At 57.9% G+C, this 22164-nt stretch overlaps 1 protein-coding gene across 2 annotated transcripts; it reads right to left on the minus strand.

The window, feature by feature from the left end:
* On the minus strand, nt 1-22070 carry TMEM63B (transmembrane protein 63B). 2 transcript variants are annotated; one of them, XM_032862064.1, is made up of 24 exons: nt 21948-22070; nt 15869-16051; nt 15503-15582; nt 15227-15268; nt 14179-14269; nt 12697-12734; nt 11627-11769; nt 11469-11520; nt 10869-10977; nt 10196-10266; nt 8249-8329; nt 7748-7871; nt 7004-7137; nt 6753-6890; nt 6482-6635; nt 5376-5482; nt 5044-5130; nt 4770-4835; nt 3389-3551; nt 2681-2786; nt 1509-1676; nt 1119-1234; nt 839-919; nt 1-554 (listed from the first exon to the last, which is right to left on the minus strand). In XM_032862064.1, exons 2-24 carry the CDS (start codon nt 16025-16027, stop codon nt 363-365), a joined length of 2502 nt encoding a protein of 833 aa, XP_032717955.1. In that variant the 5' UTR covers nt 16028-16051; nt 21948-22070; the 3' UTR covers nt 1-362. The 2 variants fall into 2 exon arrangements, with proteins under 2 accessions (XP_032717955.1, XP_032717956.1); XM_032862065.1 differs by lacking the exon at nt 15227-15268.
* Between the last annotated feature and the right edge of the window lie 94 nt (nt 22071-22164).

A 22164-nucleotide genomic window follows, 5' to 3' on the forward strand; every position in this document is an offset into this window, starting at 1 on the left:
CCTGGGCCACCCCCCCAGGTCTCCAGCCACGGCACCAGGTACCCCTCTTGGCTCTCAATAACCCTTTCCTGACCACACTACTAGCGTGGGGGGCACCGATCTGGGGGAACCCTGTCTGCACCCCTCTTTGCCCCGGGGCCGGCTCGGGGCTCTTCTCACTGAGGTTGGGGGTTCCCTCCCTCCCTCCATGGTGGGGGAGAGTGGTGAGATCCCCAGGTTTAAATACCTTAATGAAAGCAGGGAATGAGGGACGAAGGGGCTTTAGATCTAATAAATTATTAGCGGGTTTTTTTTTTTTTTAGTGTCCATGGGGGGCGGGTGGGGTGGGGGCAGGGCGTGGCCTCCAGGGCCCCTCCCTCCCCTTACTGGTGAATCTCATTCTCTATGAGGCTGTCCTCATAAGACTGGAAGTCTGTGTCCGTGAGGCCATCAGGTGGCATCAGCAGCTCCTCATCTTGGGACGAGGACAACGGGGGCTCATCCCCCGAGCTCCCAGGACCCCCATCCCCATCCCCGTCCACCTCTGAGTCCTGCAGCACCTGAGCGATGTATTTCTGAAGGGGGAAAGGAGTAGAAGTTGAGGGTGGACAGCTGCTCCCCATGGCGAGGGACCAACTGGGGATCTCAGGGTCTCTGGAGAGCAGGACAGTGAGACTCCCAGAGGGAGATGTGGGCAGCCCCCTCAGTGAAGCCAGATCTCTCCCTGCCCCCGGGGGCTGGAACAGGCTTCACTTCCTGGAGGACTAGTGGGACCTCTGGTTTTGGGCAGAGCCTCAGTCAGCAACTCCTCCCCCCACCCCCCTCACCCCCCTCTGCCACGATGAATCCGGGTACTCACCGCAGATTTGGGGACAGCAGCAGCAGTGGGGGGCCGTCCATTGCTTCTGGGGTCCACAGCATCTGTCTCCGTGTGCTCAATCTTGAGGGGTCCAGAATGAGTCAGGGAGTGGGGAGCTGTCCTTGCCCTCAGTCGCCATCCTTGCCCTCAGTCGCCATCATGACCTCATGCCTTCCTGATCCCCTTGCTGCCCCGCCCTCAGCTCCCACCCAGCCCCCTGCTCCCCTGCACCCCCTTGAGCTTCTGCCCTCAGCCATCCCCTGCCCCCCTCACCCCACACCTTGTAGTTGTGGGCACTGAGGTATTTGAAGTGTCCGAAGCAGACGTGGCAGAGACAGATGACGATGGTGATGACCAGGACCACGAATGTGAACATGGACGTGGGGGCTAGGAACCCTGGGGGGGGGGGACGCAAAGGATGGGGCTGCTACCTCTCCTCTGGGCACCCCCTCCCGGGGGCCCACCACCCCACTTCGGCTACCTTCTGAATGCAGTCCTGCATTCCTACGTGCTGTGCCATGGCCTGACCTGGCTTCTCCTGGGCTCCTTGCCTGTAGCCCTTGGCCACCATGGGCTCTCCCATGGCTTGCTCTGCTTCACTCTGGATGGCACCCTCCCCCACCGTGCCCTGCCGCCCCCTGGGGTGGTGTGTGTGTGGGGCGGCCCTCACCGGTGCGCATGGTGGAGAAGAAGAGCAGCCAGAAGAGGCAGAGGATGGGTGCGGCCACCACCTGGTTCACAGCCCCTGAGTGGATCTTCTTGTCCAGCTTGGCCGGCAGGTAGGCGTAGTAGAGATTGTACCTGTCTACCAGGTGTTTCAGCAGCATGTACATGAGCCCTGGGGGAAGCCACACGGGCTCTGACCTCGGAACCAGTGCCGCGGGGCCTCTGTGTGTTCATCCCAGCTCGTCCTAGTCCTTCCCAGACAGCTGAGAGGCTGGCCTCCCTCCTCCTGTCCTAGCCTCAGTCCGGGACAGAGCCCCAAGTCCATTGCAAGAGCACACAGTGTCACCTTCCTCAGGCTCCCTGCCTCTTTCCATGGCCCCTCACTGAAAATCCTACTGTTAGAAGTCGGTTCTTTGGGTCAATGAGCTTCTTCTTGAAACCCTTAATGTTTTTTTTTTTTTTTTTTCCTACCCTGTCCCTACACAGAGGAGTATAAATTAGGTGGTAAGTTCTGTTTTCCTGGGGCCTGAGGGAACGGGAGCTTTTGAAAGGATGAGGAGGTTAGTTTGGGAGTTTGGAAACTTTGATAACCAGGGAGGGTGGTTAAGGGGTAGGGTATGATGAGGCGGACAGCGGAGGGAACTAGTAGGGTGACAGCTGCAGAGAAACTGCTAGATTTCAGAAGGAAGAGCTGCTTAGTCTGAGGTGCACAGCTCAGCTACCACGGGGTACCTCTGTGAGCAGCAAGAGCCCAGCCCCGCCCTGGACTCCAAAGGTCGTTCCTGAGCTTATGGGACTGTCTCCAAGTGTAGCAGCGGACTCCGTGTAGGAGTGTGAGTGTGTGCATGTGTGGGAACACCACTGGGGACATGTGATGTATGTCTGAGTATGTCAGCTGAGTGAAGGCACTTGGTGTGGATGAGTATGGCCATGTCGGGGTGACTCTGCCCAGGGGCCTGGCACACCAGCTGGGGCCAGCCTGAGCTGAGATGGCTTTCCCCCTCCACCCCCCAAGGCCGGGCCCCAGACTGAGGCAGGGACCGGGCGGGAGGCCTGAGGGGCCGGTCTCCCAGCCGGGGCCCTGTCCACTCAGGGCAGCCTGCCTTACTAGAGTGAAGGAGGTGAGGTCCTGGGTCCCCCCGAGCAGGGCCCAGGTCCCGGCGCGGCGGTGCCTACCGAAGGGCACGATGATGGGGCAGGTGATACTGTAGGTCATGACCACCGTGAAGACGCACATCATCCAGGCGTAGGCTGCGCCAAACTGGAACTCGTAGGCCTGATGCTGGGGGGGAGAGGGGCAGGAGGGTGGCTCAGGGAGGGAGGGACAGGCTAGAAGGGCGCAGGGAGGGAGGGAGGGACAGGCTAGAAGGGCGCAGGGCAGGTAGAAGGGGACAGGGGGCTAGGAACGAAGCCGTGGGGAAAAAGAACCCAATATCCAGGGTGCGGCAGGGCGAAGCGGATGGAAAGAGGGGCTGAGGCTGAGGGGGAGTTCAGGGCGGGTACAGTGATGGGCCATGGGTTGAGGGGGCGGGGGACCTTTGAGAGATCAGGGGCTGGCAGGTGGCTAGGCCTGGGGGATGGGATGCCCAGGGCCCTCGTGTGGGGTTAGGGTGCAAAGACCCTAGGTCTAGGGACCCGGACCTCCCCAACTCCCATCAGAACACTAGACTGTCAGGACTGGCTGGGTTATCTATGTTGATCCATCGCTGCACATATGGGAAAACTGAGGCTCCAGATAGGAAGGGGATATCCCAGGGCCACGGAACTGGGTCCCCCGAGTTCCAGCACCCCTGTGCCCCCCACACCCTAGCATGGCCGCCACTGTTTCAGACTGGGCCCACCAGGGGGCGCTGCGTGGGTCGCTGCGGCCCTAGGCGGCCGTACCCGCTTCACGTTGCGCCTCTCAGCGGCAGAGCGCGCCAGGCAGAGCCGGATCATGTACATGAGCAGGCCTGGGATGCGCAGCAGGTCCATGGCGTTGCCGATAAAGGCGGAGGCAATGACGTAGTTCACGAAGAAAGCGCCGTTGTCGGGCAGGAACACGCACCTGCGGGCACCAAGTGCTCCAGCACTGCCCTCTCGGGCGACCCAGCGGCTGCCTGCCCATGGCCAGCATGCCAGCACGCCACACCTCCGCCCCCGACGCGCCTTCCTTCGTGGGGACACCCCAGCTGAGCCCGCAAGCACCCATGCCCCGGTGCCCCCCAGAGCGTGAGCCCCAGGGAAGACGGCAGATTGTCCACAGACACGTCCAACACCCTCAGTGTGAGTGGATCCAACCCAAGGGTGTGAGCCTGGAGGTGCCCGGAGAACTTGTGCCCTATAAAGACCATGAAGAGCGCTCCGGATCCCTAAGACCACCAATGATCAGGGTATGACTGCCTGAGATCCCCACAAAGGTCACAAGACCCTAAAAGACCCCTAAGAGTGTGAGCCCTAAGAATACCCAGAATGTACCCCCTTAGACCTTAAATTAAAGCACAGTTACCCCCAGAGTGTGTGCCTCAGACACCTCCAGAATGCAAGCTCCACAGACCCTTCCTCAGAGATCTCCAGGGTGGGGAGCCCCAGCACCTTTGTCAAAGCCTGTGACACCCCAAGTGTGAGCCCAAGATTTTTACAGATGGCTTATAGCGACCCCTAGACCTTGTGCCCATATATACAGTAATGGTACGTGGCCCTCCATCCCCTCACCCCCAAACAGCCTCCTAGGGCTCCCCAGAAAAGGTACCCCATAAGGAACTCCACAGTCATACTTCTGGATAAGAGCCTGAAACTGCAGAGGTCTTCCCATGACTTGTGTCCCATAAACCCCCGAAGTATGAGCCCCATAGTTCCCCATAAATACTCTGGAGTTGTGAGCCCAAGATTTCCACAGATATTTAAGTGTGGGCTCCAAGGACCTTCAGGGGTACCCCCAAGTCACTCCCAAATTATGACCAAGATCCCACTACAGATGTCTCCTGTGTGAAATTTGACTGCTAGAGTTAATCCGAGAATACAAGCTCTATAGGCTGTCACAGAAATCCCCCAGTGTGGGTTCCAGAGCCCCAAATATACCTTGAAGGTACCCTCTACATGGTTTCCCAGAGAATGAGCCCCAACACAGACCCCAGGGACATCTCCCACGTCTTATACCTGAGCACTGTGGTATCATCTTGGGATGACTCTGCCCTGCCATCTGAGCTCCCTACCCCCACCTCCGGTGTGTCTTAGGCATATACCCCACCCCCGGTCCTTTTCCCTAGGGGCCCAGGTCACTCACTCAAACCGAATAGCTGCCTCAGCCAAGAATTTCTTGTCAAAGAGCCAGCGGAAGAAGAGGTCCAGGCTGGAGAGGAGGAGTAGAGAGGTGTGGTGGGGGGCTGGAACGGCCCAGAACACCAGGGGAGATGGAGTCTAGTCCATGAGCCTCTGGGGATGCCCCCTAGACATGGGTCCCCCAGCTCTGTGAGGGAAGTGGGAGCCTGAACTGCTCCCCTTGCTCATCCTGCCCCTCCCCATCATCCCCAGCTCCCATTCCATCCTCTGCAACCCACCTGCTCAGTCCCAGCGAGGGCAGGAGCAGCACCATGAAGATGAGAAAGGTGTAGCACTTGTGCATGGTGGTCCTGTTCTCCCCAGAGCTGGGGCAGGGGCACAAGGGCAGAGGTCAAGTGAACCAGCACCCCCTGCCCCAGACCTGCTCCCCCCAGCCAGTATGGTATCTGCTGGGATGGGGGCCTCCCAGTGTGAGATGCTGGCCAGCCTCCCTTCCCTGGCAGCTCTGGGACTGCCTGGGGCAGGGAGACCACAGGGGAGAAGGCTACCCAGCAGGGACGGCCAAACACCTAGGAGGCCCAGAGCACAGGGCATGTGTGCGGTGTCTCACCGTGTCCAGTGAGCTTCGAAGAAGGCCGAGTAGTAGACGATGGTGGGGAGCAGGGCCGAGAAGCACCACAGCAGCAGGGTGGGGAAGAACTGAGTGATTATGGGGTTCTGCAGTGGAGCACAGAGGGGCATTTCAGGCGGGGGCTGTCTAGCAGGCCCCTATCTAGCATGCTTGGCTTACCTGCACCCTCCCCCTCTAAGCCCCAGGCCCCATGGCTCTTGGGGCCCTGTGGCAGAAATCCAGAACATTGCAGGGCCAGAGCGAGGGTGGGGGCCAGGCTCACGAATACCACTGCAGGGGGAGTTACTGTCATGGTTAGCATTGGCTGAGTACCTCCTGAGTGCTGGGCACTGATCACGGGCTTTATGTGTATGGATCTTCCCAACAATGCTATAGGCCCATTTTACAGATGAGCAAACTAAGGCAAAAAGAGATTCAGTAGGTTACCCAGCTACGTGAGCAATGGCGTGGGGATAGGAACCCAGGCCAACTGGGTCTGGTGTATTTTGCTCTTATCACTCAGGAATTTTCAAACTGTCTGACTTTGGACTTTGAGGCTCCAAGAAGGTATGCTGTGTGCGTGGCAGGAGGAGCGAGGGAGGAGATGGTGGAAATGACCCCTCACTCTATAGCCATCTGAGCAGCCTTGCTTTCCACACTGGGGTTCACCTAAGAGTCCTTTTGATAAGGGCATCAGAATCTAAGCTCGGAAGGCAGTCGAAGTCTGAACCTCTGTTCTTCTGTTGGAGAGACGGGGTTGGCGGGGTGGGGGTGGGGGGCATGAGGAGAAGACGACTTGTCCGAGGTCACACTGTCTGTTAAAACTGGCCCGGGCTCACTCTCTTCTCTGGTATCTTTCTAGGGCTGTGCAAACCCAAGGGTGGTGTCTCTTGGGGGAAGGTGGCAAGGGCATTCTCAGAGGGCTCTGCAGCCTGTGGTCACAGGGAGCTCTTGATGGGGCTGGGTTGGCTAAGCAGAACCGGAGCTAGCCCGGGCCAGAGGGCATTCTGGCTTCCCCCTCCACCCCCAGCAAAGAGGGTTCCGAGGACTGGTATCTGTGTCTCGGGACCCAGCACGGAGGGGGTGGTATGGGGCCTGGGTCTCACATTGAGGTACTCCACAGGCTTGGTGACATTGAACTTGTCCATCGTGGTAATGATGATGGCAGGGGTGGTGAGGAAGAAGAGGAGGATGAAGAGGACGACATTGATGACCAGGCAGCGCAGCCACCAGATGAAGCCTCGGATGGAGAGGTGCTCCCTGGAAGGCAGAGGTGAGGGTCATTCTAGGGATACCCCAGCCCTGCCTCCCTTCCCCTGTCCCTGCTGCAGCCACCAAGCTGAATGAAGCCTGTCCCGGCCGCCCTGCAGTGCTCACCAGTAGATGTTCTGGGGGTCGGGGGCGTAGGACACAGTCCAGTTGGAGATGTGCAGGGACTCGCTGCAGGATGAGGCCCGCGGCTCCCCACGGCAGGTGCAGCCCTGGCACTTACACACGTTGAAGTCCTTGAGGATGCTGGGGGAGGGGCACTGGTTACTGCCAAGGGCTGGCCATGAGCTCGGGGACCCTGGAGCCCCGCTAGTCCCCAGGGCACCAGGATGGGGATGGGCCGCAGGACAGGGGCTCACATGGCGGTGATGGTCTCATTGTGGAAGGTGACAAAGGCCATGCCAAGAGGCTTCTCGTTCACCTTCTCCTTCTCCCGCTTGTAATCCTCCTTCAGCTTCTGCTCCAGCTTCGTGTAGTACTCGATGGCCTCCACCTGCCAAGGGCAAGCGAGCCGGGGGGTACGAGGGGGATCTGGTCAGAGAGCCAGGCTGCTCCCCGGCACACTTGGTGGCACTGACCCGGGCCTTACTCCAGGCCAGGCGCTGCTCTAGCCTTTATACGCGTTAACTCATGTAACCTTCACGGCAATCTGGAGGTGGGTAGCTCCATCTTACAGAGGAGGAGACTGAGGCACAGAGCAGTCGAGAAACTTCGCTGAAAGCCACAGAGTCAGTAAATATGCACAAGGCTGTTCTCTTGGCTGAGCCTTTCTGATTTGGGGTTTGTAAACCTGGGTCACTGCATGGATGGGGACGAACCCAACAGGGGAACCGGGGCTTCAAAGACTGTAGGGACAGGTGGGGCCCTGAGGGGAGGGCAGCACTCTGCTCCCAGTCCCGGGCCCCCCAACCCTACCCCACCTCGGGGCCTTGCCTGCTCTGGGAGTCTGTTTACCTTTGGCTGGTTATGTGCAAGGCCCGTGTTGTGTCCAGGGGACCCAAGTCTGGAATGTGTCCATCTCTACTGTGGCTGGTTTTCCCGGGATCTGTCCACCTCCTCCCCATACCCACCTGGAGCTCTGGGAGCCCGGGGTCACATCGTACCTGCTCACAGCCTCGTACCACGCAGCAGCAGAGGTGGCCGCAGGGTTTGGGGTTGATCATGGTGGGGACATTCTCCTTGCTCTGGAGGTTTGTGAAGTAGAGTTTCCCCCGCTCAGCCTTCTTCCTGTGAGACCCAGGTGCCCAGTCACCCACTGGCCCAACTGGGGCCATGAATGGCAGGGAGGGCGGGTAGGGAGCTCAGCTCAGGGGTCCTCTATGTCCACTCCCTAAGGACAGGGATGAGCTTACAATCGGATCAGCTTAGAACACATGGTTCAGATACGCCTCTATTCAAGGGTCTTCCCACCCATCCCTTAAGGGCCAGAAATTCTTACTATGATTTGGCCTGAGTTTCTTATACTGCAGCTGAAGAAGGGTATGTCCTCAGATTAAAATCACATGCCCTGGGAACCACCTGGAAGCGAAGCTGGGTCCCCATGGGACAGCCAGGATGCCCCCTGCAAAAGGCAGGTGCCCCTCCTGTGTCATCCCCCCCATTACCTCTCGGCATCGAGGAACATAAGACGAGCCACGTTGTAACATGGGCGAGCTTCAAGAACCGTGCAGTTGGGATAGGCCTCCCTGAAACACAGTCCACCATCATCGTCTGTAGGGACCCCGCCCACATGCCTGCCGCCATACATCAGGCCTGGGCCAACAGCTTAGACCTAGTAGCTGCTCAGTAAACATGTGCTGAACGAATGGATCTATGAGACGGTCATTCCCTCATGCTCACCCCCTCGACCCCCCAAGCCCCAATCAGGACCACAGTCTCCCCCACTCCTGCTTAAAGGCTGGCCACTAAATTTAATCAGAGTCTGCTTCTTAAACAAAACCACAAGCTGACCCCTGAAACAGACAAGCTGAACTCCGAGCTCCCCACGGACACCCATCGGGTCTGGTATGAAATACACAGTACATGTACAGCACCCATGTGCTGAAAGGATGCCTGGTTCCTGGGGTTTACTTCCTCACTGCAGGCAGGACCCTGTGAGAATCCCCCCAGCCTACCCCGCTGGAAACGGCACCCCTTCCTGACTCCTTCACCCTGTCCCTCTCCCTGCTTTGGTTTTCTTCTCGGCGCCTACCCCTGCTTGACGCCATGTCTGTCACTAGTTTGTTTGTTTGTTATGTGCCTCGTCCACCGGGACGGGAGGTGAGTGAAGAGGCTGCTTCTTTTTTTTGGATACTGCTGAAACCCCAGCCTGACTCCAGCGCAGGCGCACCGCAGGCTCTCTTGTTAAAGGCTTACCAGTCGGAGCCGACAGCTGAGTCCAACAGGACAGGAATATTCAGATGTCACCTAATTCTGAGCACACGCTGTCCTTAATCCTGACCCAGACTGCCCCCTAATGCTGATCTCGGCTCGGACTCCAGATAGGATCCCAAGTCACTCTTGTACTGACTGAGGATGATCTAATTTTGACCACTGTTCTGTAACTTCTGGGAGGGCAGGGCCTGTTTCTAATTTGTTTACGCATGGGGTATAGAAGGTGACAAGACAGGTGTGTTGAATGAATGGGTATCCATCCGCTACTTCTGATCACAAACCACTCGTGGTGGGCCGTCAACGGGTCTGCAATCTGACCCTGGCCAGACACTGCCTCCCAGTCCGGTTCTGATCCAGAACAACTGACTTTCGATCCAGGCCACTTAATGGTGGATCTAGACCTCTTGAAGTCCTGATCCTGATCACCAAGGTCCCTTATCAAGGCCACTGGCCAACTCCTAATTCTGGCCACAGACCGACCTCAGACCAAACTCTCATCAGACCCTGCACCAGCTCCTAAGGCCCACTTTCCCCAGGGGAACCCCCGAGAGCTTAATGACCTTTCATTCATTTTTATGGCCCCAAGGCCCACCGCAGTGCTTTGGCCTGGCATCATCTGAGAAAGTCTGCTGAGTGTATAGGTGAATGTATGACAGGATCCCTAACCCTGTCCACACACTGTCCCGGTCACACAGCACTCCTGGAGGAGGGTACTCTCCTCCCCACAAGATAGAGCCCCAGAGCTGGAAAGAGCCTCGGCAAACATGTACACCTGGGCTCCCTCAGTATCCACAAAGGCCAAGGAGCTCCTTCCTCCTGGTCTGCACACAAACCTCAGAATGTCACATCGAAGTCTGAAGCCACACACCTCAAAGGGCCCATGGACCCCGAGTCAACAACCCATGACCCAGTTCAAGCTGGGTGGGGATGGCAGGGGAGGGGATAGGACCCCACTTTTCTCACTTTTCAAGAATTTCTTGTATTTCCCCTGTTCTGGCAGGTGCCTCTCACCCAGCCCAAGTGCTGGAATACCCTGGACTCATGTCATTTTCCCGTGGTCTCACCTCCATCCCTGCATCAGCCCCAGACCTCAGTGCAAGGGCAGGAGGAGTCTAAGGGGCTGAATGGCAAAGAAGGGCCCTCAGGACCTGGGGTTGGGGGTAGGAGTGGCCACTCACTCAAAATGCTTCTTGATCTTTTCTGACTCTGCATATTTGGAGATTCCGTTGATGAAAAGAGTCCGCTTCACCTGGGGTGAGAGGGGAGTGGGTCTGCCTTCCGGAGGAGGAGGTTCGAGAATGTGCCAGGAGGGTGTGGGGAACAAGGAGCTGAAGGGTGGGAGGAGGCCTTCGGGATAAGCCAGGTCCCAGGGCATGCCAGGAGAGTGTATCTCATTGAAATCAGGCAGCAAGCTTAATGAAAGAGCCATCTGGCCTCTTGCTCCCAAGCGGTCACTGGGGGAGAGGAAAGGGGGGCCGGCTCTCTTGACCCTCAGGCCGTAAGGGCCGGGTCCATGGCTGGCCTGGTGATGAATGCAGACAGTGTTTGTCACTACCACAGCATCCCCATGGCTGTTTCCTGGGGGCCAGGCACAGCACAGGTGCTTTCCATGGGTCCATCCACTTCCCCTTCCCTCCGACCTCAGGAAGGTTCTGTTGTCCCATTTTACAGACAGGGAAGCTGAGGCTTGGGGAGGTCACTTAATGTGGATAGGGGCTCTCGAGCTGCGGGGCCAGGATGGGAACCCAGGTGGCCTCCTCCCAGCACAGACACCCCTTAGGGCTGAGGCGAGCAAGGAGGAGGGAAGGGAAGAGGCTGGGGCAGGGCAAGCTGGGGCTCTGCTCCACTCACCAGGTCGTCCTCCTTGTAGCGCATCTTGGAGGTGTGTCTCCGCATGCTGTAGACGGTGAGCAGCAGGTACAGGAAGGCGAAGGAGGTGTGTAGCCATAGCAGGTTGTTCCTGGGAAGGCAGAGGGGGACAAGGAGCCACTGGGGATGGCAACGCACTCAGACAGCCCCCAAGCTCCCGCTGTGAATTCAGCCCTGGTACGGGGCCCCCCACCTGCCCCAGGTCTTTGGGCACGGACCCCCTCCTGGGGCAGGCCCCACACTCCACGTTGTCCAGGCCCCAAGATTATTCCACTACAGCTGAAATGACCCCAAGAGGTCATCTCTTGCTGCCCTGCCCACTGGCTACACTGCCTCCCACCCCAACTGCCCGCTGCCATTTTTCCTTGGCCTTCGGTCACACAGCTACTTCTGGGTCTAGTCATTCCTGGGGCTCCCCAACAGACCTCCACCTCCTCCGTCTCCAGTCCAAATCCTCGGGGCCCCACAGCCTCGCCAGCAGCCTCAGCCACCTCTCCCTACCGTGTGGCCCCTTGCACCCTTCCCTGTCATGGCTAGACTTCGGTGCAGACCCTGACCTCCCTGACTGGCTTCCCACCTTACCCTGATTTCAGGTTGGCAATGGTGGTTCTCCCAAAGCTGTAGGCATTGTTCTCTGGGGAGGGGGTAAGAAGAGGGAGAGGATGATGCTGGGGTCAGAACATGGGTCCTCTTGCCCCCGATCCTCTGCTCCCACCACCCCCATCCTGGCCCTCACTGACCCAGCAGGTCCCCTGAGAAGTTGACAGGCAGCACGATGCCCACAGAGAGGACACCCACGACGACCAGCAGCCCGATGATGTGCCGCTGGAAGGACAGGTAGTGCACGGCATCGCCCCCACATTTGTCCCGGATCTCATCATCCCTGCAGGTGAGGGGCGGCAGAGGACCTAGGTGAGGCCTGGGGCAGCCGAGGGGTCACAGCTTGCCTGTCTTGCCCACCCCCACCCCATGTCCCCCCAGCCCCTGCTGGTCTGGCACCACTGTGGGGGTGGGGTGGGGTCTCTGGGCCCCCCATCTTTTGGGAAGGGAGTGGGGAGAAAGGGAGAGGGAAGGAGAAGGAAGAGAGAAGAAGACAGAGAGAAGAGAGGAATAGAGGGGCGATGGGGAAGGCTTCAGAGAGAGGAAGACAGGGTGAGAGATGTGAAGCAGAAGGGTATGGAAAGGGCAGGTGAGGAGGGAGAGAGGTAGGTTGGTGGGAGAGGTAGAAACAGGAGGGAGGACCTGGGTTGGGGCCACAGTGGTGCCTTATGGGTGCTGGAGAAGCACAGGCGTGGGGCACTGGGGCAGGGGCCCTGGGGCCCGGGCCGGGGCGGTTGCGGTGCTGACCTGTCCGGGCCTCCTGCCTCTCTCAGCGCTCACTGACTGCCTGCTGCACTCGGGCTCCATCTCCTGACTTCTGCCTGCTGGATACTGGCTCCTGCCTGTTGCTGGCTGCTCCCAGCCTGCCTGCTGCCCCCACCCGCTGGCTGCACGAGGCTCTGAGGTGGGGGGGCTCCAGCCTCTGCCCTCGGGGCAGGGGGTGGCAGGAGCTGGGACAGCTGTGGGCAGAGTGGGCCCACCAGGCAGGGGGCACACAGGAGACAGGGTGGGGGTAAGGTGAGGCGAGCTCAGGGGACAACGGAGGCCAGGACCCCAGGGCCTGGCCTCCTGGAGTAGGGAGCAGGCGGCTGGGCTGGCTGGGAGCACTAAAGGCCCTCAAAGCTGCTGGTGGCTGGACTTTGTGGGGAAGTGACAGGTTCTCAAGTTTCTCTGTTTCTCTCTCCTTAGAGTCTGAAGACTGTTCACTTACTTTATCCTGAAGATGGCTGTCAGCCAGGAACAGAAACCCTAGGGGACAGAGGGCTATCAGCTGGAGTCCCTACCCGTCCAACCCGAACCCCCCTCCCCCCTCGAATCCCAGCCACCCCATGCTCGTGACCACCTCTGGGCTGTGGCCCACCTTGGCACAACTTCCACAACCTCCCTCCCTTCCCCCCAAAAGGAGTGCATCCCAGAGGGCAAGAGGGAATGTGCCAGCCCTCAGAGGAGAAAAGGACTAAGGGCAAACTGGGCTATCTGTGGATCTCGTGCCCAGAGCTGTACATCCCTGCAAAAAGCCAATGGGGCAGCGCCAACAGAGGAAGGCCTGAAGCTGTGTGGGCCAGGGGAGGGACAGGTGGGACTCAGGGTTCTAGCAAGGGCAGTGGGGACCTCCAGACCTGTAGCTAACAAGCGTTTGCAACATGGCTGCCCACAGCAGAGGGGCGGGCCAAACTGCCCGAGTTCCTGCCGCCTTTCTTCCAGCACACCCCAGCGGGACCTGACCTCGCATCCCTGTGAGCTGCAGTTCCTACCCTCAAGCCCCCAGGCCTGCCTTCAGCCAGAAACTCACCCCCCTGACAGCAGGCTGGGGACATATGGGGGAGGGCCAGATGGAAAGAATCCTCCCCCACTTTCCTCCTAGTAGAAAGGCCGGACTTAACCCAGGATCGGGGAGAGAGGCACCTTCCAGCTAAGAGGCAGGACCGCTCCCTGTAGCGGACATCACTTGAGTTTGGGGACCATCCAGACACCTCTCGGTGGGCAGGGGTGATACCTTTGCTTTGCCACTCACCAGCAGGAGTCCAACTCAGGAGGCTGACTGGCTTCTTCTACTGTGGCTGCTATAAGAGCTGCTGTCCCCAGGGCCCCCAGCCCAAGCTGGACTGACCAGGGCCATCCTGGGGCCTAAAGATTAGAGTTCTGTCTAGGACCCCCATGCTGGCCGAGTGACAGGGGCCAGACAGGTAACGCCTGAGCGCTGGGCCTGACGTGAATGAAGGTCTGGGGACTGCTGAGAATCCCCAGGTACATGCCTCATCCACAGGGGCCTCTGTCACTCAGCTATGACCCACAACTGGCCCCACCCCGCTGAGGGCCACCAGGCCACTAGCCTGCCATCTCTGAGCAACACGAAGTCTATGTTTGCTCGATGGACCAGAAAGGCTGTTGTTACTTCTAAAACCTTAAGGGAAAAGGGGTTCTTAGGATTAATCGGGGGGTGGGGGGACAGGACAAAGTTCGGGATGTGTGATGCTAGGCTGGTGCTAGCTTGGGGGTCACCATGGAGCACAGAGCCAGGAGTTCCAAGTCTGGGTGGGTTTCCTGCGGCTCTTAGACAAGCGTTACCCTTGCTGAGGAGAAGGTCACATTCCATAGGTCCTTGACCCTGCACCACTGGAGGCCAAGGCTTCTGAGCCTCCCACCCTGGAGGAGGAACAGGAGGTGAACAGGTCTGGGGGAGGGCACTCACATTGTCTCTTTGGTCAAAGTCGACGGAGCTGGAGACAGATGTGAGACGCTCATACCGGTCATGACTGTCCCCGTGCATAGCTGAGGCCACACTGGGGGTTGGGGAGGTGAGAGATCAGAGAGCCTGGTGAGTCTGAGCTCCTGGGGAGCAGGGTTGAAGTGGGGGGCTCCCACTCCAGGTCTCCAGGGGCTAGACAAGGCACAGAAAGCGCAGAGGCTGAAGCGGGGAGGAATGACTGCCTTCTCCCTGCCTCCCTGAAATCCGCCTCTTTGTTTCAGGAGGCCTGGGGGGTACCAGCGCAGGGTAGTGAGCAGGGAGGACAGTGTCTTCATCGTTACCCCCGAAGTAACAATGTGAGCAGGCCCTGCAGTTCTGGAGCTGACCAGCAGGGGATGGAATGCGGGGGCAAGAGAGCCAATATTATGCACCGGGCAATGGGGAGCTGAAGGAAAGGATGGACTAGGAGAGCCCCAGAAGGGCTAGGGGTATTGGGGGCTGGGGGATGTTCCCCAGGTGGGCCCCTACCCTCCCCTTTTCCTGACCCCAGCAGCTGCCGAAACTCCAATGCCAGTCCTATAGGCAGAGACAATGATGTGACCTGAAAGGCCAGACTTGGGGCTCCATGGAAAGCCCCCCTCCCAGGCCTCCAGAAGGGGTGAGCAGGGAACCCTGAAATACGAAGAACTAGTTGTTAGAGGATGGCAAGCCACTGGTGACGCCCCCTCTTGTCTCTGTGACCAACAGGTGAGTGTACTGTAAGTTCCCTGGAGGACCGCCCCTCCAGCCCAGTCACCAGGAGAGCAGGGCACACAGGGAGGGGCTTCTCTCAGGCTGAAAGCCAGACGGGAAGATGGGGGAGTGAGGCAGAGACAAGTTGGGGAGCCCCCTGCTCTGCAAAGCACACCGCCTGCGTTAACCTGAAACACGAGCCTGCAGAGGAGAAAACTGCAAAGAGAAACCAGTAACTTGGCAGGGAGAGAAGAGAAGCATGAGAGAAGAAAAGAGAAAGCTGGTTTAGTGGGGATGAGGGGGCAGGTGCCCCACATACTATTCCTGTTCCACTCGCTCCCTCTCCTGCCGCCGCCGACGCCTGGGGACAGAGAACAGACAGGGTTAACAGGGGTGGTGGGGGAGGGTCCCCAGGGACTGGCAAAGGACAGAGGCCCAGGCCCTCATGTCCCCCATGTCCATTCTGGGACTGGTCCCTCTTCATCCCCCCAACAAAGGGGGATGAGAGAGGGCTGGCTCTTATCCCTGAGAAGTAAGTGTGTGTGTGTGCATGTGTGTGTGTGTGTACAGGTAAGGGAGAGTCCCAAAGTCTTACCTGTCTGCATCTGTCACCAAGGCCAGCCGCCCATAGTCCCAAGCCACCTTCCGGAGGATGGAGAACAAGAACAGCAGTGCCTGAGGGCAGAGGGAATGGTTGGCAGGCAGACAAACTGTCTATCCACCGGACTAGCCAGGAGAGCAAGGGCGGAGGGGCTGGGATTTTGTCTTAGAAAGGGATGACCCTGGCTTGGGTGGACAGTCAGGGGCTAGGCTCGGGCTGGGTGATGCGGACTCCTCCCGCAGTTAAGCCTGGGGAGTCAGAGTGAGGTGGAGTGGTTAGGGTAGCAGGTGTTAGTGAGCTTTGTACAGGGTGTGGATGCCAAGTGTGGGGTTGGCGGGGGGATAGTGTGTGGGCACTCACAAGGAAGCACATGAAGTCAAGAGCCAGCACGGTGGGGACACCCCCAAAGGGAAGGCCCTGCAGGACGGTGCTGCGGATTCGGGCACTATAGCAGTAGTCCTTGGGGTTGCTGTTGTTGAGGGCCGTGGTGCCCAGAGTGGCCAGAAGGAAGGGCAGCATGGCTGCTACTGCCGCATGGTCCTCCTGGGCGGAGAGAACAGGGGTCAGCTGGGCTTGTCCCTGATCCCCATCATGGCTCCCTGCCGGAGCATGGGGACAGGGAGTGAGGGCAGATCTGCCAGGCAGCCTGGGTGGGTGGAAGCGCTGGCTTCCAGAGATAAGGGCCTGGGGAGGGGAGAGTTGAGTCACATGGATTTACCTTCATTGGCTGTAAGGCTGTGACCCCACCCTGGGTCTGGGGAACTTGGCCCAGATTTGGACTGGGGAGACTGGTTTTTCTAAACTGGAAGTTGTGAGTCTCTAATGTCTGCCTCCCACCGCCTCCATACACACACACACACACACACACACACACACGCTCACACTCACATGTTTGCTTTCTCTTTTTCTCTGTCCCTGGAAAACTGAGTATGAGGGAAGATGGGGGAAGTCTTAGGCATGAGGATTCAAGCCCTAGGAGGATGGGTCAGGAGCCAGCTAGCTTCTCCTGATCTTTTCTTCCAACCTCTTAGAAAAATGGCATGGTTTCATCTGCTTAGAGTTTTCAACTCTGTTAATCACTTTCTCAATACAATTGGCTTAAAAAAAGAGAGAGAAAGAAAAAGAAAAAGATGTTTAGCTTCCAAGCTGGTCCACTGTGCTCAGAGTAGGGACCTAAAGATGGGGTCAGAGTGGGAAGTCAGTGAAAGAGTAGGGTTTCTGGGTTTGTGTGATCTGCCTGGTCCCAGTCACTCCTGCTGACTCTCTTTGCTTTCCCCCTGCCTTGGAAGCAGCTACACCCACCTTCCGGCCAGCTTCCTCACCTCTTCAATTATCTCAGCACAGGGGTCACCTGAGTGGTGTGAGGACTACAACTCCCAGAGTGCCCTGCTCTTGCCTCTGGAGTAGAGCAGCCTGGGAACGCCTGCCCTCCACCGAGCTTTTCCATTGGCAAAGGGAGAGAGAGAGAGTGGGCGGGGCCTCTTCCCCCGCCCAAGAGCCCTGCAGCCAGGGTACTACCCTCCGTCCACGATCCCCACCCCTGCGCGGCTGTCCGGCCTTCCGTGGTCTGGGTGGATGGGGCAGGGGAGAAGGAGGGAAGGGCCAGCCAGCCCGGATACCTGGGTTCTGGGAGTGCCTGGGGGCGAAGCCTAGCAGGGCTCTGGGGAGGCTCCTAGGGTGGAGGAGAAATGTGGCCGAGGCACTGCTGCCCCACCCGCGTCCTATTGGGGGGCCCCTAGGGACCCCTTCTGCTGACAACACTGAAACTCTGCCTTGAGGGGGGCTCCCCAGGGAAGAGAGGAAACCAGACAAAGAGAGAGAACAACAAACCTAGAATCAGTGACAGTAACTCTGGGAGCAAGCATCCTCCAGCCCCCTGTGGGGGGCGGCGGGACTCAGAGGGTTTCTCCTGCCCACTGATCCCTGGTTTTCCCCAGCCTCTTCCTAACACTTCAATTACAGGGCAAGAGTCACCAGCTCTCGCATGGAGGGGGAAGCTGTGGTTGTTTATATGTTTCACTTGGTCCCAGGGAGTCTCTGGAAAGCCTATGTTAGGAAGGCTAAGGTCGTACCTGCCTGATGTGTTATGCCTCCCTCTTCCCTGCCGCTCAAGTTGCCTTAAAAAACCCCAAACCAAAAAACCCCAAAACTCCATTAATTCAGTGATTGCAACAGGCACCAAGTGCCCACTGTTTCAAGAATAATACATATGTGTTTTATTTAATCCTTGACAATCCTGAGTTGGATATTATTACCATTTTAAGATAAGGGCACAGGGGCTTATAGAGATTAAGTAACTTTCCCTAAGTCACACTGCTAATAAAACAACGGGGTTGGGGCGCCTGGGTGGCTCAGTTGGTTAATAGGCTGCTTTTGGCTCAGGTCATGATCCGGGGATCCTGGGACCCAGCCCCACATGGGATTCCTTATTGACCAGGGAGCCTGCTTCTCTCCTGCCTGCCATTCCCCCTGCTTGTGCTTGCTCTCTGTCTCTCTCGCTTGCTCTGTGTCAGATAAATAAATAAATTCTTTAAAAAGAAAAAGATGGGGTTCAAAACTACATCAACCTCTTTTTAAAGCTAGAACAGTGTTCAGGGCACCAAGCTCTTCTGATGTGCCTAGAACAGGGCTCTGCATAACATGGAAGCTTTGTACATGCCCATTAAATGTTCTCCAGCTAGAAAACACCAGAGCACTGAGGCAATGTGTACGTTCAGGTGTGTACACATGTGGAATGTGTGTGTGTGTGTGTGTGTGTGTAGGGGAGAGGTAGGTGACTGATCTCTAAGTTGGGATGTGGGTGGGGGTGTGTCTGGGAGCCTGGGTATGTAAACATAAGATGCATAGAACGCTGGGGCACTATGGTTAAAGGTGAGGTTAAAGGTAGGTAGAGGTAGCTTGGGTCTGTGGTAGTTGGGGACCCTCTGCAGGAGTGGCTCCCCTCCCTAACTCCCAGCTCCAATGCACTCTGGCAATCAAGACAGATTCTACTGTTTCCCTAACTCCAAGGCTCCACCAGGCCAGAATGTAATGGGTACAAACCCCTGGCATCCCCCCGCCCCCACCAACATAGTCCTCTCCACACCAAAGGAAGGTGGAACATTCTGGGAGCTTTTAAGGGGGCCCCATAGGGTGGGTGAAGGTCCAGGCAGACGCTTAGTAACTGAAATGACCATATCCATCTGCTGCCTCCTTCTTTACAGTCACAAAGCCCTCTCCCCTCCACAAACGCATTGATCTTACACCGCCCTCCAAACCTAAGGAAGGCAGGGCACACTTGCTGGATCAGATCACTATCACCCACTTTACAGGGGAGGAAGCAGGGACCCACGGAGCAGAAGCAACCCACAAGAGATCACAGGGCAGGTAAAGGTAGAGCCAGAGCTGGTGGCTCTTCAGGTGGACTGGGTTCTTCCTCCGAGTTCCAAACTGAGGGGGTTGTGGGGCGGGGCTGCTGGGCTGAAGTTCACCTAGAGCAGCTGCTCAAAACTTTTAGTGAGAGTAGCTGGTTGGAGGAAAGAGACTGAGGCCCAATATCGGGGGGCAGGGACGAGTTGGGGGGGCAGTTCATCCACTCAGCCAGCTGTATCCTGGAATTTCTCTAGTCTGACACTGAGGCTTTAGCTGGCAGTGTGTAGAGGGTGGTAGAAGATTTTATTTCCAGCTATTGAAAGGTTGTTATTTTACCATTAAGAAGTTTGTGCGCTGTGAGGGTGGGGGAGTTGTAAGTTAAAAGCTTTTTCCTTCCAGATTTATTCGGGAAGATTTCATTTAGGGCCTGTGCTCCTAGGAAGGCGGTGTGGTCTGAAGGGAGGAAAAGACAATGGAGGCCCACTCTGCTACTATGTAACCTGGGTATCAGTCTTCCAAACTGTAGCAAAGATGTATTAATATCCTCGCCTCACCCCCACCCCCAACTTCACAGGGAAGGGCAAAAAGTATCACTGAGTGAGGATAAAAGCAGTAGGAAAAGGATGTATTCTCAAATGTTTGTTTTACTCTGATTTTGTGCCAGGTACTAAGTGCTTTACACGTGTTATCTCATTTCCTGGCCATCAGGACCCAGAGAAGACACTGAGGTACAGAGAAGGTACACAATTTGCCCAATGTCACACAGCCACTCTGTCACAGATCCGGATATGGACCCAGGTAGCCTGGCTTAAGTATATGCTCTTGGCCACTGCATTTTGCTGCCATGGCCAACAGAGCAGCTTCTACCAGGGGCCTGGGAGTTGGGGGCCACGGAGTGCCTGCTACAGCTCTGGAGAAATGCCACATCCTATTTCTGTTTGCCCTCCTTCTTGCCTGCCGTGAGACCCTCCACTCAGACCTTGCGTTTGTGATTCCAGGTTCTGAGAGAAGTGCAGAAGACAGGTGGCAGAGCCTGGGAGCTAAGAGTTCAGGCTCTAGGATGAGACAGATCTGGCTGCTGACCTGGGAAAATACATTTCACCACCCTCGGCCTCAGTTTCTTCATCTGAAAATGAGAATAATAATTCAGTTGTGTGGTTTGTTTTGAGAACGAAACAAGATGACTTATGTAAAGCTCTTAATACAGTTCAAGGCATGTGATAGATTCTAAAAAAAATCAGCTAATGTTATTGATAAAGAGAGGCATAAAAGGGTTGGTTTGGTGGAGGAAACTGGTAAAAATAAAAACAAAGGAAAACAGACTTTAATGATGGAGCCCCTTGGTCAGGATGGGCTTCTTTTTTAGACCCAAGGGCTTATATGGCCATTCAGGACTCTGCCACTAAGTGGCAGGGAGTGGCCCCAAACTCTTCAAACATACCGAATCCATTTGCAGCAGGCCAGAAAGCTGGGGGGTACGGGAGAGTGATGTTATGCCAGGATGGGTCAGGAGTTCAGAGAAGAGAACCTGTTATTGATCAACCACCAGGCAGGGCGCCAGGTTCTTTACCTGTTATCTAGTTGATCCCTATGGTAGATCATGTAAGGAGGTGGTAGTAAACACACTTTTAAATTAAAATTAAGGTTCAGACAGGTTAAGTAACTTGTCAAGGTCACACAGCTAAAGAATGGCAGAGCTGGAATTTGAACTGAGGTCTCTAAGAAGCCGTTATCATTGGAGAGAACTCGCAGGATGTCCGAAAGGGGATTAGCCAGCCTAGCTACCTTTAGCTACCCACCACCTGGCTTCTGCCTTGCCACATCCACACCTACCCACCCATAGGCCAAGACTGAGTTGGATGAGCCAACAGCAGGTCCCAGCATGTGCCACCTGGAGCAAGCCAGGGCCTGGACCCTCTGGTGCCCTGGAGGACAGTCATGCTGCTAGCACACTAGGGCTGGAAGCCTGGTAGACACTCCCACTCCTCTCCTCACATGCACCTGGGAGGCAAGACTGAGGGTCCTCAAGAGGGGTTGGGCACAGCCACAGTTTTCCTGGACTGACCCAGGGAAAGGCTAGAGAGTAGTACTGGGTAGAGAAGCTGGGACTCCCCTGCCCCCCCCCCCCCCCCCCCCCCCGGGGAAGTGGAGGGCTGAGCGGCCAGACCTCCCCCCAGGGGACCCAGGCAGGTGGCAGCACAGAGCCCCAAGGGCAGCCGGCCCCTCTGACCTCTCCTCTCCACTTCCCAAACGACCTTCTCTTCAGAGGAATAAGGCGCCAAATCTTTGGGACTGTCCTCTCTAGTCGGTCAAGAAGGCCAGGAGGGACAAAGCGCGCCCCCTCCCCCCAACGGGGCCTTTGCCCCACTCCTGGTTCCGTCTGAAACCTCTCCCCACCGCACCCTCCAACGCAGGCCCGGGCGGCTCATGAATGAACTGCACTGTGTGGGGCGCAAGGAGAGGACACGCTCCCGGGGCCAGTCGCCTCCCCAGCCCGCGACCAGTCCCCAGACGGGCCGGGGGCAGCGGCCGGCCTCACGCCAGCTCCCGCAAACCCTGCCCCTGTCCGAGCCCAAACCCGTGCCCCGGGTCGGCTTCTGGGGTACTCAGCCCCGGAAACAGAAGAAAGGATAAAAGAGACCGAGGGCACTGGACTTGGCGACCCTGGAATCCAAAACTCGGGGGCGGGGGCGGCAGGTTCCCCACAGCGGCGGCGGGCTGATGGGGGCGCAGCTGGAACCCTGGAGGGGCGCGCGGGGGACGCGCACCTGGATCGGGCAGGTGGGAGAAGAGTGGCGCTAGGGGGCAGGGGCGGGGGGTCCCACCCCTCGGGATCTCCCCAGGGGTGGGGACAAACGGCGGTGAACATCTGGACCTTCGGGCAGGGTTCGGAGGACTCGCATTTGGCTCAGGATGGTGCGGGGATGGGGGCAGCGCGCGGCACCGCTGGGTCCCGCGGGCCCGGGCACCTCTGGGTCCCGCAGGAGGTTGAAGGGAGGGGACACGCAGCTGAGTCCGGGGTTTTCTTTGGGTGGTGGTAGGATCCTCAAAGAAAAGAGAAGGGGCTGGGGAAGGGTCGCGTACTCACCCCCAGGCGTAGACTCGGCTCCGGCTTGGAGCCCCGGGTTGGGGCGGGGCGGGGCTGGGGGAGGGGGAGGGGGAGTCGCTGGGCGGCTCAAGCTCCGGGCTCCTGCGGCGGCCGCGGCAGTGTCTGGGGGAGGGGGAACGGGAGGAGGGAGGGGGAATGAGGAGGGGCGGGGCCGCGCAGGTCCCACCCCCCACGCCGGCGCACGCAAGGCGCGCGC

This window comes from Lontra canadensis, unplaced genomic scaffold, assembly GCF_010015895.1.
Source record: "Lontra canadensis isolate GAN:19392208 unplaced genomic scaffold, GSC_riverotter_1.0 scaffold23, whole genome shotgun sequence".
Taxonomy (NCBI): Eukaryota; Metazoa; Chordata; class Mammalia; order Carnivora; family Mustelidae; genus Lontra; species Lontra canadensis.

Excerpts from the sequence above, each read along its gene's own strand:
- TMEM63B (XM_032862064.1), bottom strand. The coding sequence starts at position 16,027 with ATGCTGCCCTTCCTTCTGGCCACTCTGGGCACCACGGCCCTCAACAAC. Across the intron at positions 8,330-10,195 it reads AAGATCAAGAAGCATTTTGA|GGAGGCCTATCCCAACTGCA; the intron begins GTGAGTGGCCAC and ends ACTGTGTTTCAG. Across the intron at positions 920-1,118 it reads TCAGTGCCCACAACTACAAG|ATTGAGCACACGGAGACAGA; the intron begins GTGTGGGGTGAG and ends GGACCCCTCAAG.